The sequence below is a fragment of the Tachypleus tridentatus genome, chromosome 8 (assembly GCF_004210375.1).
Source record: "Tachypleus tridentatus isolate NWPU-2018 chromosome 8, ASM421037v1, whole genome shotgun sequence".
NCBI lineage: Eukaryota > Metazoa > Arthropoda > Merostomata > Xiphosura > Limulidae > Tachypleus > Tachypleus tridentatus.
The window spans coordinates 43,705,381-43,722,656 of NC_134832.1; the positions used below are offsets into that span (position 1 = coordinate 43,705,381).

The 17,276-nt window shown below is 31.4% G+C and overlaps 1 protein-coding gene across 1 annotated transcript in view; it reads right to left on the reverse strand.

Moving 5' to 3' along the window:
• LOC143222307 (uncharacterized) overlaps positions 1-17,276 on the reverse strand; it is a 188,539-nt gene that overhangs the window by 7,954 nt on the left and 163,309 nt on the right. The window contains 6 exon segments of the mRNA XM_076448661.1: positions 3,052-3,251; positions 4,098-4,259; positions 7,021-7,123; positions 8,133-8,317; positions 11,356-11,478; positions 11,916-12,052. Coding sequence (XP_076304776.1) covers positions 3,052-3,251; positions 4,098-4,259; positions 7,021-7,123; positions 8,133-8,317; positions 11,356-11,478; positions 11,916-12,052 — 910 coding nt within the window.

Below are 17,276 nucleotides of genomic sequence, written 5' to 3' on the forward strand. Positions count from 1 at the left end.
GTTAATTCTTTAGATAAAGAAATGTGACTTCTTGCTTCTATTTCACATTGTACATGGAATCAACAGCACCTCCTTGACAATAGCTCTGACATTTTACTTTAATATCTGTATTTTTTTCAACATACGTTAAAGTACATATTAACTTTCAATATTTCCATCAGGACCAAAACTTCTCCAGATAATATAACACAAGGCCTTGTATCATTTGGGAAAATAATAAATTATGAATGATACAAATAATTATTTAACTTACCCTTTCATCAAGTAACATTTTATTTTCAATATAATTAAATGAAGGGAAAATGAAATAACTTTTTTGATATAGCTACAGACTAAAAACATATAAGCATAAAAAGCAATATTTATTTATTTATTACATAAAACTAAAACAAACTGTCAATTTCATATAGTTTCACTTGAAAGAACATTACTAAGTACCCGCAATGCAATTTATTCTTCATATATACATTTATCACAATGAAAGTTTAGATTAAAGTGGTTGAAATGTGTGGAATAATGATTTAGATGAGACATCCAACAAGAAAACATTATCCTATTTCTCATGCTTTATGTACATGTAAAAGCTACATATTAGTTATACTTGCATTTCAGCTTATAAAAATAGCTTGCAGAGAAAAAATTTTTTTATACTGTACTTAAAGCATTTACTTTTTGTAACATGATGTTGGTAGAATAGATTATTAGCAATAATTTACTATATACTTTTGAAAACTCATTTCAAGACACATATTAACTGTGCTGAGCTTTAATACTGCACTTTTGACACCTATATCATATGTCCTGTAATTCCTTCCTTTGCTACAAGTTTTGGCTTAATAAACATCACCTTTACTGTACAAACATGAAAAACATTTCTGAGACACAACAGTAATAGTGATGGGAAAGGCAATGGGTCCTGCAATTCTTAGTGCATTAGTGCACTTTTGTTTATTTATATATATTCTAGCTGACTGCCTATTATGTGAAAATAAATGCTGATTAATTTTCCATCTGAAAATTAAATCTAAATATTAATTATATTATAGTAACAATTTTCGTTTAAATAATGTTAATCCTTTTTCTAGTATTTCACAAACAACATTTCTTGTGTATATTTGGTCATCTCTTGTAAATAGTCCTTGATTAGAATTTTGATGTTTTTTGTTTTGTAGTTAAATCTAAAGCTATATCAAAGGTTTTCTGTGCTCTGTCCACCACAGTTATCAAAACCCAGATTCTAGTGATACAAGTCCACACACACACACCACTGGAGGGCTTGACTTGGATATCTTATGTAAAACTTCTTGATGAAGTCTTATTGACTAAACCATGCAAAAGAGCAATTAATTCTCAAAAAAAATTCCTACATGGTCAAATGTGTGACCCTGTAATTTATTAAATGTGATGATATAAGTCAGTAGTTGCCAAACCATTTTGGACAAGGGCCAGGAGGTTCCATGGGCCAAAGGGAATGGTGGTAAAATTAAGTAGGGATGCATGTATACATGATCAAAATACAACATCACTAATTTATTTCTCATATGAGTACATATTGAAATATTTAAGATGTACAATTGTCTTTTCATAGCATTAGTGAGAAGCATGAAACTGGTACTGAACAAAATTACCCTCAATTCAGGTTCAAAGTTAGTGTTCCCTATCATCAAAAGTGATTGCAATGCTCATCAGATAAGGCTGATCTGTAACTAGATTTCATGTACTTCATTTTTGAAAATGTCTTTTCACAGAAATAGGTGGTGACAAAAACTGAAATGAATCCATAAGCAAAGTTTTTAAATGAACATAGTGATCACTTGGAAGGCATTTATAAAACTATCAGTTTCCCTTCTTTGTATTTGTTCTTCAAAATGTTGTTGGATTGCAGATCAATCACTTCCATTTGAACTTCAGGTAGCAGTTCATCAATAACACAATCAAATGGGTTTGGGAAGATTCTTATTTCTGTTGCACTCATATCAAGATCAGAAAAACACTCCCTGAACTGTAGTTTCAGGTCAGAAAGGATATCTTGTGCAAACCTGCATAGGAGTGGGGATCCTGCTTCTTGTTTGAATTTTTCATTTTATGTAATACAATATTATACCTGACTTATTCTGTAACTGCCATATTATTCCAAATCTTTAAACAGCTTGTTGTAAATACCATAATAAATATATAAAAAGATAAGTATAACAGTAAAATGGAATGAACATAAAATCTTTACTCAACTGTGAGTTGATGGTGAGACAACATAAACTATCATGTCGCTCTGTTTTATTATTAGTATTTTCATTTCTTTTGTTAAGCTTAAGTTAATAATTCTAAAAAAAAGTTATAAAAAATCCTCACCCTACTGGGATTCAAACTCAAGACTTCCTCTTCAAATAAACCACTGAGCCAACCTGAATGTTATCAACAGAGAGCCTGGCATTACCAATGAAGAGTGGTTTTTATTATATAAATATTAAAAAGAGGTTTTTGTTCTTTTTGAAAAAGGAGGCAAGTGTGATTTAAAATTATAGAATAAATTAATTTGCATATTAATATCACATGAGTAGAAAATTTGTATTAGGTGATACTTCAGGCAAACACTTTTTCCCATTATTCTCATCAACAGCCAATCACAGTAGTTGTGCACTGTTCCAATCGTCCTTCATTTTTGGCATCTTTCAGGACCATCATGTTTTACTATTTGTTCTTCTGTTGTAGTTTTTGTTTGTTGTTTGTTCATTTTAATTTTAAATTTACACTATGTTATATCATTGTTTTAATGAACTGCATCTATAATAAAAATGCAAGCACTAAATGTATAAACACTTAACATCAAGTGACAGCACTAACACTAGTAAATAAAAACTATCCAAACTTAGTGTACTAAAATATTTATATTTTTAACCATCAATATTGTAGTTCAAAGTACATGATCAGGTAAATCTCACCTTATTTTTATTAAAACCAGATGACAACACATAAATAGATGAATGTAAGTTAACAGTTTGATCACCATGCATACACCACATTTAAATTAACATTCACAAGTTTCAAAATTACCTTTTACAGAAAGGGTCAGAAGTTCCATTAGAGCGAGTGGCCATAAGGTTACGTGCTTCTTTAACTAAAATGTGCAGTGAGCCTTTAGCCACTCCTAAAGAGACTTTTCCCTTTTTTGTGGCAGTGACATCTGGTGGCACATATTTCAAAGATAAGACAAGGTCACCTTTGTAACTGAGAGGAGACTCTGGAGCTTCAAGCTGTAATAAAAATATACTTTGACTAACTTATGTTACTCTATACTTACATTGGATCTGTGAGTATGTGTTACTTAACATTTCTATTGGATCTATGACCAATTCATATCATTCTACATTAGTCAAACAGGCTTACAAATCTAACAAAATGTTTTTATCCTTTTATGTGTTCATTCATGCAGGCTATTCTAATTACTTAATTTGGTACAGTTCAGAATCTATTCAAAACTGTTGTTTCTACAACCTCTAGTTCATAATGTTAAAAAAATATACTTCAAGTACATTTTTTAAAGTAAATTAGTACTCAAAACTGTCATTCTATAAAATAAGAATATAAAAGATTTTGCTTCTTTCTACATTCAGACTTTAGCTCACAGTTCATGAATGTCAATATTATAGAACCTAATACACACCTTTAATGCAGGTTTTACTTTTATTTCAAAAGTATATAATGAAATAGTTTTCTTACTGCTATATATTATAAAGAGAAATAAGTCTACAATATCTCCTCCGTTTTTGCATCAGATAAAATGTGATAAAAATGTCAACTATTTTCATGTGCTTATAAAATAGAGCAATTTAACAACTGTTGTATTTGAATTAATTGGTTAATTATTGTATCTATTTCTGTATCCTTCTGACTAAATAAAATAATGTAACAATCTACCGGTTCTTCTTATATCTACACAGTTCAAAGTAAAAGGAAAAACACAACAATGGATCAACTAAGTAATGCATACATTATTTAAATTAATAATATCCTGAGGAGCATTTTCATATATGAAACTTGTTTTTATGGTTAGAATCTAATAAAGGTATTATTACACAAAGTTTAGCAGAACTACTTACCCGTTCTTGTAATGGGTGCCATATCAAATTGCTGTTTTCCAAGACATCGTGACCTAGAGGAATCATCACTTCTCCAAGAAATTCATTTCTTCCAAACATATCACTATGCCACACAGAAAGCCAGAGTGTGCGGGTTTCTAACTCACTTAGAGTAACAGGAAACTGTTTAAAAAAAACCAACAACAACAAGATTTGTGTTGTACATACTTGTGATTAAAAAATTTAAACATTTCTAAACATAAAACAGTGCTAAATTAGGCCAAAAATATTATATAACACCTAGAGTAAAATACTAATATAGTGTTGTTACAATAAACATCCTAGGAAATATACAGAAACCACAGGCTTCAGAAGATATTAAAAAGTGAATGCAAAGTTGCAAAAAGCAGATTAGTTGCACTTTGTAAGAATAATTTGCACATTGCTAATTAGTAAAGAAATTATGAGTTGCAGCATGTGTGATTCATGGTTGCATGTTCAAGTAAAGGGTGAATTCTGAGGAATTCAACAATGCAATGCTATCACAGGTAGATTTGTGATTGGAGGTTACATAGTTCTTATGAACGAGATATATTCATGCAGCAAATTTGTTAACCATTTTGTGCTGGGCTTGGTATAATATACACAAGTTCATATACACATTTGAACACTGAGTTATTTATATTATAACTTCTGATGCAGTATACGTATCTTCGCAAAATTTGGTATACTTTTAGTAAAGACTGCAAGTAAAGCATACAATTATCTCTTCTTCTACACCCTTTGTACTCAGTTGCTGCTGGACATAGATTGTTAAGCCTTTTAAAATTTCACATGCAGAGGATATCAAACAATTTTTTTCAGGTTACACACACACACACAGTTGAATAACCAAAAAGTTTTTCTGTACACAAAAAATAAGATTTTTTGATGAAGTATTTTTTCTAAAGAATTATTTGTGAATATAGTCTGTTTAGTTACTAGCCTGAGTGCAAAGTGATTTTCATATCATGATTAGAAAACGATTATTTTTCCCAAAATTCTCAAATATTATGTGTTAATCTCTAAAACCTCCTAAATACAGTTCAAATGTTTGCTTTCAATAAAACTTTAAATTTTGTTTAACTTTCACTACTCTAACTATAGTGGGTCTGTCAATTTTACTGACCTCATAACTATAAAATATTATAATAGAAATACAAGTTACACTTTTTCCTTCTACAATGATTACAAGTTATAATACAAAAATATAAACGTATAGTCTAAATAGCCTAAGTCTCATAACATTATATATTGACCTTTAGTCATGCCAAGCTAATATTACATAACATGCATTGACATGAATCACATGCACTCATGTTACTGTATCCAATAGTACGAAACTGACCTTCAGTCTTCACAAAGTGACCTGTCTTGACTGTGTTTTAGTGGACTGGTATTTTGTAATATACAGTCACATTTCAATTATCATATATATGTATATTGATTGTTACTACTTTGAAATAAGTTATTAAACTTATTTTTCTTAAAATAAAATACAGTAAATAAGGAGGTACAACAAACAATTCTCTCTTCTAGCGATGTTCTTTGAACTCAGTTGTTGCTGGACATAAGGTTGCTAAACCTTTTAAAATTTCATACATGAAGGATATTAAATTATTTTTTTTTAGGTTTTTATTAACACAGTTGAATAATCTAAAAATTATACATTACTATACTGGTAACATGGAATTCCACTATAATTTATCAAGCTTAATAACTAAGCTGTATTTATGTCTAAAAAGAAAATGATATTTTGACCATATTAAGGACACAACCTACTTCCTTAAATTCTTGGTGTGAAAGAACAAGGTGGTCTTATATAGATTAAAATGGCTGAGAAAACTACTAGGAAGACATTCTAAACTGTCAATTGGTAATTCATGTCATATGTTGAAGTATGTGTATATGATGGACCATTTCCAAAATATGGAAAGAGGTGAAGGGAGCCACTGTGTTTGATTCAGTAAATAAGCCATATCTTATCAAAATAAAAAGATACAATGTTCTTGTTTTATAGTGGAGCTTGTCAATATTAGTAATGTGAGTTCCTAATTCATATGAAACTACAGACTTAGTATTTTGACATCAAAACATTTAATTGAACCAGTGCTGCATTCAACATACCACATGGCTCCCAAAAATCAATATTTAGATGTGTTTTTTAATATTTACTTTTAAATTAAAAATTAACTAATGTATATACTAAGAACTGAATAATTTACAATTTGATACCAAACTTATTGACACAAGTTCTTAAAATAGTAGTTCAATACAATTTTAAATGCAAGTTAATAAATGTGATGACATGGCTTCTGATCAGTGACCACTCCATCCCATCTTGATTATGAATTCAAAAATCATCTCATCTTGAACATCCAATATTAAACTTTTAATTAGAGAAAGGTTATCTATTATAAATTAACTTGCAACTTGATATAATAACACAGCTTCACTACAGTTAAGTCTGTTCTGAATAACATAATTGTTGCACTATCTTATTCTTTCTTTTTTATTTGTTTGTTTAATTTACTTCATCCTTTTATTCTGCATTTTAATTAATCTTTATAAAATATTTGAACTTTACCAATTTTTGTACATAATATTTTATTATGTTTAACATAGCTTGCAGAAGATACAATATGTATATTCCAAAACATTTGAGAATTAAATGGTTGTTACTGTACACACACATGTCCAATGCTCATCCATAAATCATTTTAACATAGCTCTACTACAAAATTAAACATTTCTATTATATTGCACTGCAATTGCAAGTTTAGTGTATCACCTATGAACATTAGGATTACAGAATTAAATATATTTACTGAGATTCTTTTTCAGTCTATTAAATAAAAGCCATGTGCATTTATGTTCAATAAACATACAACACATGCTAACTCACCCTTAAAATTTCATCAAAAATAGGATTCAAAGTATGCTTCTTTACTTTTGTCTTTCTTTTCCCACCTTTAGTTCTATCTGGTAATAGATACACCTTCACATACCTACAAAAAATATACTATTTGTAAAAAGTCTTAACAATATTTCTTTGATATAGAGCCAAGATAAATTTCAACATTTCTTTAAACAGTATAAAAATGCTGAGAAACCACCATGCACTTTTATTTTACTTCTATTTATCATACCACTACATAAAACTAAAATACGACTTGAAGATTTACAATGACGGTCTTGTTTAGTTGAAGTAAAGAAGACAAGTAGTTTATAACATGGAGACTAACTTGTAGTTTACAAAACTAAATTGTTTCTGACATTCCTATACGTTTTGAGTTAATTAAAAATACACAAAACATCAGGATAGGATAATGTTTTGGAAATATGTATACTGATAAAAACAGGAAATTTTTCAAACATTGGAATTTCAACAACAGAACTATGGAACAACTACGTTTCTTTTCTTGTATGTTATGTAAGATATTCATAATTAAAATAAATATGTTAACAGAGTTGAAATTAGAAACAGATATACAATAAAAGCTAATTTAATGGATTTGTCAATGTAAGTAATATTACAGTCAAGAGTATATATGATCCTGGAAGGCATAGAGGTAGGTAATAGGTCTTTTGATCTTAATAGACTTTGTTTTGAAATGTGATTTACATATCATAATATACTACGCTATTAAAAAACAACAACAGAGAGACAGAGATTTTGTGGATTATTTCATTCATGTTGAAAATCCTAAGGAAAAAACTAATTATCCTCTGAAACTAATATTTAATTGTCAACTAAAAAATTATGTAATTTGTTTTTTAACAAATCAAACAATAACAAAAATTATCAGTTACCAGACAATATTTAACTAGAAGCTAAAAACAAGATGTCAAATACCTCTTTCCACAAAGTACAAACAGTCTGTGGGGACAAATATTGTAAGTTATTAAACAATATTCTGTTTTGTTAGATGGAATTCAGAAAACAAGTCACATAATGATGTTGATGTAATTGATAATACAATATCTAAATATTTCTCTGTATGACTGATTACTCACGGGTCGGAGCGGTTGCGCTTGGAGTCCACTGCTGCCAAATTGCGGCATTCTTTTACAAGAGTCTCCAAAATGCCATTCTTATAGTTGTAACTGAGACTAAAGAGGACATCTCCTGTGACAGTAACAGTACCATATCTTCCTCCACCAGCTGCACTGTAGACACTTGTCATGCTCTCACTACGGCCCTGTAATCAACACATCTTGAAAATGTACACAAGTTTTACTATGAGAAAAGGTTTTGCTTCACAAGAATGGGCAAAACGACAAGTTTTAATATGCTCTGTGGTTTCTACATCACAGACAGGTGACTTGTTTAGTGTGGATTAATATTTTCATGTATACATCACGTCTGTCTGAATTAAAAATTGATTAGGCACACCTGTATGGATTAACAAGTGATTAGGTATATCTGCTTAGATCAACAATTAAATAATTATGTTCATCTAGGTTTAACATTTGGAAAGTTATGCATCTGTATTTGAAAATTGGTTTGTGTATGTGATGACAAGTCATTAAGAAGGGCTTTGAAGGATGTGACTGTACTGTTAAATCAAGCCATCTATTACAGAAGGTTAATGTTTGAACTTCAATAATAAAGTAATAACCTTATAAGATATTCACTACATGTGCACTATTCTTGAGGTGGCCCTGGGGAGCTAAAAAATAAAATTCAACAAAGACAGTCACAACACTAACTGCATCTGCTACTGCTATAAACTTTTGAATAATGCACCAGGTTTGAAAGAGAATCACCCTGTGGACACTAATTTTGTTTAATTTTCTATGTTGTAAATAATATCCATTTGATGCTTTTATGTTCTTGATTACATTCTGTAACATACACTTTATAGCAGGCTGTAAAGGACAGTTGATTCAACAGACAGGTTTATGTTCTACACTGCATAATGTAGAGATGCTGTGTAACATAACAGAGTTGAATTAATGTTTCAGCAGCAACACAAGTTTAAGCTGACACTATGTTGATGGTTTAGTTCTGTAAGCAATTAATAAGGAAAACAAAAAACATTTTATCATAAAAGTTATCCCTACAAATAACTAACCATTCCAATAGAACCACTGTACATGTGTTACATATTTTATTTATGTATGTTTGTAATTAATCACAAAACTACACAATGGACTATCTGTGCTCTGCCCATTACAGATTTCTCTATGAGCTGAAATTAGAATAAAAGACCTCAATAACAGTAATCAGTTCACAAGTACAAAGGTATCACTTTAAACAACAATAAAAAAAATCTACCAATGTAGAAGGACTGGGTTGCACCCAACTTAACTGCAGTGGCACTATAACCAACATAATTTTCTAGTGTATTTGCAAAAACCAATTCAAAATGGGTTGTATAGGCAAGACAATTTTTCTGTTTGGATCTAGTTTTGTTTCAAGGATTATATTAATGAGCTGAAAAACATATCAAAATAAGTTTGTGGATTATTTTTGGAGAAGTTTTATTACATAAATGATTCTGAGATAATCATAATGAAACTTAATATGGTGATAAAACCTAACCATGAAAAAACATGTTTTTTAAACCATACAATTTTAGATACACAATGCTTTTTAAAAAAAATAGTTTTCCAGCTAATTTCCACTTAGTGATTCAAATAAGTTCTTGACAAAGTTATTCTTAGAATTTTTTTCTAAATATCTTAAGACTGACATATTTATTCACTTCGTAATAAGCATCATGGTTTACTCTGATTGCCAATGCTTAAAACGTTTTTGTATCAGTATATTATGCATAAAGAATAAATGTTTTTGTGTAAGTTATAAACTACGTGAAATAATTCTGTGCAATGTACCACCACACTGCATTATTGTTTTGTTTTTTTATTTTAGAAATATATTATCCCCTAGTGGAAGATTATAACACTAAAATTCAAAGATAATCTCCACAGCAGAGATGGCCCATTGTGCTAAAACAAAAATGAACAAATTGCTGCAAAATATAAAATGAAATTAAGCAAATTATTTTATTTAAATAAAATGTTATACACTAACATTTCTTTTATTACTCTTACTTTGACACTGTAACTTTATGTATCCAATTATTTATGACAAATAACTAAAAAAAGTTATTCATCAGATTTGTAAAGGGAAACATTTTTCACATAAACTGTTAAAACTATGAATTTATTTAGGACATTCATTATGCTTAACAAGCATAATCAAACATTATCACATCAAAGTCTGTATCACCCCCACTTTTACATATTTCATTTATATAGTAACTGTAAATTATATTACTATGTTAGTTTTCTGATGGTCATGCCCCAGGTATCCCTAGACTGAGCCATCTCTCTCACTGTAACATCTACATGTTCAGCCAAGCAACCCCACTTTGCAACTCCTTCCTACACAAATGTAATACAATCATTCCACCTTCAGGGATGAATTCTTCTCTGAAGTTAAAAGTCTATTTACCAAAAAAAAACTGTCTGTGTTACATCAATCATTTCCTACAATAGCAGTAAGCACATCAAACATCAAATTTTTTGCAAGTTTTAAACATCAAATTAGGGCTTACATAACTACAAGGATTCTCACTAGAAATTACTTGTCAGTCACCAGACATTTTATTCACCCAACAAAGATCCACTGGTAAGGAAACAATCCTTATTTATTATAGTTGCATTATTAAAAGCAGATGTTTTCAATATGATTAGTACAATTATTCACTGTTTTTAACTGATTTACTCATCTGCTATGGTTCATTTTGATTTATTCCATTATTCATCTACCTATTTGCAGTTAAAGAAAGACAACATTACACAAAATCTCTTGTAACCTGCTACAAATCTTATATTAACAAAGCAACATTTTTTCTTTGCACTCTCAAACTTTTACAGCTGAACAATATTCATTCCAAGTCTACTAACTATCTTGATCCAAACGGCTTCACCCTTATTTTAACTTTTATTTTATTTAACAAATACTAGTAGTTAATTGGAAAAAATGTAGCTTACAGTAAAATTAATTAACTAAATAACTAAGGAGCAAGTCACAAATGTACTAACATTATCAACTCTTTAAAGTATTACTATCACTAGAGATTAGACACAGAACCAAAAACAGGCTTCTGTATACAAATCATAAGTCTCAAAAAGTAATTAAACAAGTATTTGTTATGAAATGCAACCATGAATAAAAACAAAGCAGCAGCTGTTCCAACATCTCTAAATATAGACACTGTTTACTTACACTGAAGGTAGTAAGACTGGCCTGACTAGAACAGTGATAGGAAAACACCTGGTCAACGTCCTCGTCCAAATGGACTGAACTATCCTTATCTGAACTGGCAACACTGCCACGGCCTGATATACTCTAGAACATAAAACAGTCTTTTAGATTTTGACATCAACAGTTTAATATCATTACTCTACAATTCATATAAAACACAGAAGTTAAATATTTAGATCATTTAAAGCATTATGCCTGAAGTATGAAAGAAAACCTCATACTAAAACCAAACCATAATGTGTGCACTCATTAATGATAAGTCATTTTTTGTGTCTATGAAGTAAGTAATCCAAGGTTGATGGCTTAACTGCAGCCAGCAAAACTTCACATTTTCTCCATTTTAATATCCTCTATTATATTATTTAATTTACAATTTATTTACAAGAATTAATACTTTGTTCAGCTACTAGTATATGCCTTAGCACGTCTGCTGACCACAAACATTTTCTATTATTCTCAAAATAAGCCTTGGGTATGTCTTGTGACCATTAACATGAAAAAATTACGCCTTGGGAACATACCTCACCATAGTCTGATACAGAGATTTGTGGGACACCACTAGTACTCTGTCGAGCATCTTCATTCCCACCAGAAGGTATCCTTGTTCGTCCCCGTAACCTGCCACGAGGTGATGACCTATGTACTGTAGCACTTTCATCTTAAAAAAAAACAAAGTATACATTGCTGTGTACTTTAATAACAAAGGTTGAAAAATGACTTTTGTCCAACTCTAAAATCAGCATTTCTCGTAAAACTGCAGTTTCTATATACATATTTAATAAATGTTTAAAATGAATTTCATCCATTTCATAAATAACTTATCGTGAGTATATATTTAACAAAAACATGCCATTCCTTTCTGTGACGTCATTAACATAAAATTAGTTATTAATTTTATTGGATTTCCTAATTAAACGATGAAGACTCGTAACTAGAATTCAGCTTTAATGGAACCACCACAGTAATTTAATTACAAATTTAACTAAGTCTACAACCCCTGTTGCATTACTATTCTAATTTCAAAATTATGTACGCTTTCATGTGTTAAAAGTAACATAAAAGTAATAATTCGAGTCATAAACATGATTCAAAGGAAGGGTGGCATCCTACGAAATATACCCGTCATTTAAACCTCAACTGTGTCTGTCATATCCCAGCCAACCTGATAAACCCTGAATTTGAATGAAGGCCACGTCCAAACAGAATATAGCACACACAATGGTTGATATATTGTTATACATTCTTCCTTGCTTTCATTTAAGAATTTTTCAAATTATCTCATTCATACAACATTCTACACTCTCCAATAGTTCATGATATGTATGGAAACGAATAACGCTTTGCAATTCATGACGTTTGGTTAATTAAAATGCCTAAGGTATATAATAAACATAATTTACTTCGCGTGTCATGTTATTTGTTTTATAAATTTCTTTCAAAATTACAAAAAAAAATTATCTGTTTATAAACATTCCTAATTTTGAACGGATAAAAGGTATACAACAGCTAATCATTACTAATAGCGTCCATTACCAAGTCTTGAGGCTACTCTTACCTGACAAAACAATGGGATTAGCCCGCAGCTCATGTAGCACACCAATGGAGGAAACCTTTTTACGACAGCAAACGTAAACTAGAAATACCCTAACTTGTAATCTTACAACGCTAACCTCGGTTACTCTCGACCCATTGTCGTAATAATTAGCAAATACAGTTGAAATTCAAATTTTATCTTTAAATAAACGTGACTCAGATACTTCACTACGTTAAATAGAGCTACTGTTCCCCTTTGAGGTAATTAAGTTTTCATTCACCACCTAGCGGAAGAGTAAAATCTCATAAACATCACGCATAATATTATCTAAAACCTTCAAAGATTTATACACACAAACATACAAAGCATGCACGGTTTTGAATTATCACGTGATACTTTTCCCTTCGTAAAATGTTTTTCGTTGTTGAATAATCTGTAAATTTCTTAGATTCAATAAATTTAGCACGTAATGCGAAATTTCGATGTTACAGTTGAGTCCTATCAGGCGTAGATTAACGTCAACTCTTTCACAACCACGCGAAGTGGGAATTGTTCATCTGAAACCCGTGGCAGAGAAAAAAAGTTAAAGTCGGTTAATTTGAGGTAATACGCGTTGTCGTTTAAACGCAAGAGGTTATAATAATAAAATAAATTAGTGAAAAACTTTAATGTTATTCGTGTATTTCGGACGATTGAGCTCTTTCACAAGAACACGAATGAAAATCACTACCTTAAAAACATTATAGTTCGCTTGTACAGATCAATCACGTTGTTATTGTCGTTCCAGAGTTTATAACACAACTTTGAATAGTTTATTTAAAAACAATAGCTTACGCCTGACGACGAACGAAGCAAATGTCAACTCCTAACGATTTTACGTCAATCCCGCGGTTTCTGTTAAACATGCTCTAAAATCACGGAAAGTAACTAATTCAGCAATTGGTGGAGTCACATGCTTCCGAGGTTATAAGCACAAAAATAGTTTCGACTATCCAAGACCCACCAACCTGTACGACGCATATGGTGGTATATATTTTATAATTTCTACTTTGTTCATATTTAGAACAAGTTCAATGAGTAAACTGGTGCATTAATAAACTAACAGATCTATAAAAACACTCGACTTGTATTACGTCTCTAAAACCTTTCCGAAGAATTATGCCCTAACAAACAACATTGTCTTACAAGGAGTTATTCAACTGCTCCAAACAGTCTTAAAAATTAAGAAACGCCAGTTTTGAAAAGGTTACTTTGTACTCACTTCAATGCTCAATGGTTGACATATCTTTAAGTTTCAAGTATTACGTTGTACGTTACTGTACAACATAAATTCTGTGGATTATAACTGAAGATTACATATTCCAAGTTTGATTGGTAAACGATATTTCGTAGTATTTTTTTTATAATTAAACAATGTGTTTTTTATTTTATTTAATTTTCTGCGGCGTGGCAAAAGGCATCGAAAAACGATTATACTGCATCTTGTAGAAAATTCCAGAAAACATTACTGTGAAACTAAATGTCACGGAAGATTTAATAACTTTTTAGTTATACAGTCTCAAAATACTGTTTAGTGACGAACTGACTATTGTTCTGTCGTTCAAATTCTGTTAGCATTAGACGTTGTGATTTAAGCTATCAGCTGCCTGCTGTTCATAGCATTGTTCAATTCCAAACAGTTAAAAATATTGAACTAGTGTTTTAGGTTTTCAATATTTTTCAAACGTTAAATCATGCTGAGAGTTGCACTTTACGAAATCATTGCTTCCTCATAAACGAGTTATACAACCGAGTAGAACTAGGCGTATTTAGATTTGTCGTCATCTTGAGTCAAATAACCTGTTTCAATTCGTGAAGAAGTGAATTTAAACAAGTTATTTCGTTTAAACCGCGGAGCTCACAATAAGCAAGCAGTTACACTTTAACTATTTTTTTCATAAATTTTAAGGTTCTAATTTCCCATGAGATTCTCTGAGGCACGAGTTAATCGCAAGAAAAAATTAAAATTCCAGTAAATACAAAGTTGTAATAGTCCTCTCTCTTCGTTATACCAAGTGCCCTCCCATGTTTTGAACTTAAAATTTACTCTGTCCTCGACACAGATCTCACTCGTAATATCGTTTTTTACTGTGTCTTATAGGTTATACAAATATAAAAATTTACAGCAATTATGTGACTTTACAGCGACTGTATTGTCAAAAATATTACAGTTGAGAACACCCGCAAAATCAGAATATCTCTTGTTGGAGGGAAGGGGGTCCAAGTAATGTACTGAGTTAGTCTCAAATTTCTTAAGGCAGACAATTTGCGACAACCACCTCTTCCTTTTGAAAACCCAAGCTTTTCATATGACTAAACAACAAGGTCCGTTTCTTCGCGGTGAGGCACATATAGTTCAAGGCTTATAGCAAACGTTTCTTAAGCACGTGCTCTCGTAGCCACATAATTCTTATTTCAAGCAATTCTTTTTATAGCACTCACCTGGAAGACAGGAGAATGATTTTACGTTTTTCTTTTGTGGGGCAGGGGAAGGTGGCCTGTTTCGAAGTCAGCCAACCATTTCAAATCGGCTTCAACAAACCAGTTTTTACAAGCAGCAGTGTGCAATCGTTCATTACACTGAAGTTGCGTGTACAAGTACACTTATACATACACCCGTATGTTACGTTTTGTTTTGTTTGTTTATTTTGTTGTTGTATTTACTTCACATTTCGAGTTTGTTTTCTAAAGATGAAATACTCGACCATATAGTTCTGGGCCACACACCAACACACTAATGCTGATAACAAAGTTTCTGGTGGGTCAGTGGCAAATTCACGGCCTTACATGCTAAAATTCGGGGTTCCAATGAAAAAAAGTAGCGTAGTTTTGCCCTACGTGTGTATGTGTGTGTGTTTTTCTTTTAGCAAGGCCACTGCTATCAGGCTATCTGCTGAGCCCACCTATGAGAATCGAACCCCTGACGAAAATAACAGTTTATTAATTTCTTTAACATACGAACAAACAGAAAAAAGCAACTCATTGTTCATAACTAAATGCCACTTTTTACACAGAACAGCTCTCTCCCCAAAAAAAATGTTAACAGGATCCTACAACAGCAAAGCTTCCCCCCCATCACGTGATAGTGGTAGTATCAATGAAAAACGTTAAAACAACTGTTGTACAGTACTTTTGACCATATCTTGATGTATGAAGCACTTCTTTTATCTTTATAAAAATAGAATAATATAAAACATACGTTAATACGCAAGTTTTACTAATGAAATGAAATAGAGGCGATAGCTGATCGTCTAAGATGCATTCGCACATTGCAGATACATTCAAAGTGAGAATGACAGTAATAAGTTGAGGTTCTTACCTCGCATGCGCGCGTTGGCATCGGGATCTAGATCCTTTCTGTGTATCTAGGAGGGTCAGGTTCTACTTAGACCCCACCCTTTTGAACTGTTGTTAATTTTGAACATTTGTAACTAGCGAGCTGGTAATGGATTTCAATTACTCTTTCTTTTTAGGGTCATGTCCATAAATGTTGTTAGATTGTTATTATTATACAGCCTGGGTATGGATGATTAGTTTGCTTTTTTAGTCCTTTGTGGTTGTGTTCTGCGGGATTTATAATATTTAGTTTAAGAAAAAAAGTATTATGTGAGATTGTAATGTTGTGAACTGTTTGGCTATTATGATGAATAATGTGATGCTGTCGGTTTTGCTATTGTTTAATGAATTCAAATAAACTATTTTCTGTCTGACTTCAACTTCGTGATATGGTTTGGTCTGGATTTCGCATAAAGCTAAACGAGGACTATCTGCGCTAGTTGCCTCTAATTTAGCAATGAAAGACTAGAGGGAAGACAGCTAGTCATCATAACCCATCGCCAACTTTTGGCTACTCTTTTACCAACGAATAGTGGGATAAACAGATATATTGTTATGCATCCACGGCTGAAATAGAGAGAGAGAGAAAGCAAATTTGGTGGAAGGGAGATTTGAGCCCGCGACCCGCAAAGTGCGAGCCGAGTGCCCTAATCTCCAGACTAGTAGTAGTTCCATCATCATCCGGTATTCACATGTGGTCACCTTTCCAAGTATTAATCAGGCCTTACATTAGGTGTCTGAGGAGGTCGGACAAGACCCGAATTTTTCCAAAATGGTGTGAAAGAAGGCTTCGTGATACGAAAAGCAAACAAAAAAGTGTAGTTAACAGTGATTAACTGGACTAATAAAACAATTATCATGTTAATTAATGTCATTAACATGTTTCGAATATTAACAATTTGTAAACAAAAGACGAGGGTATAAGGTGTCACACAGAATCTGCAAACTAAATTACAAATGTTATACAACTTAT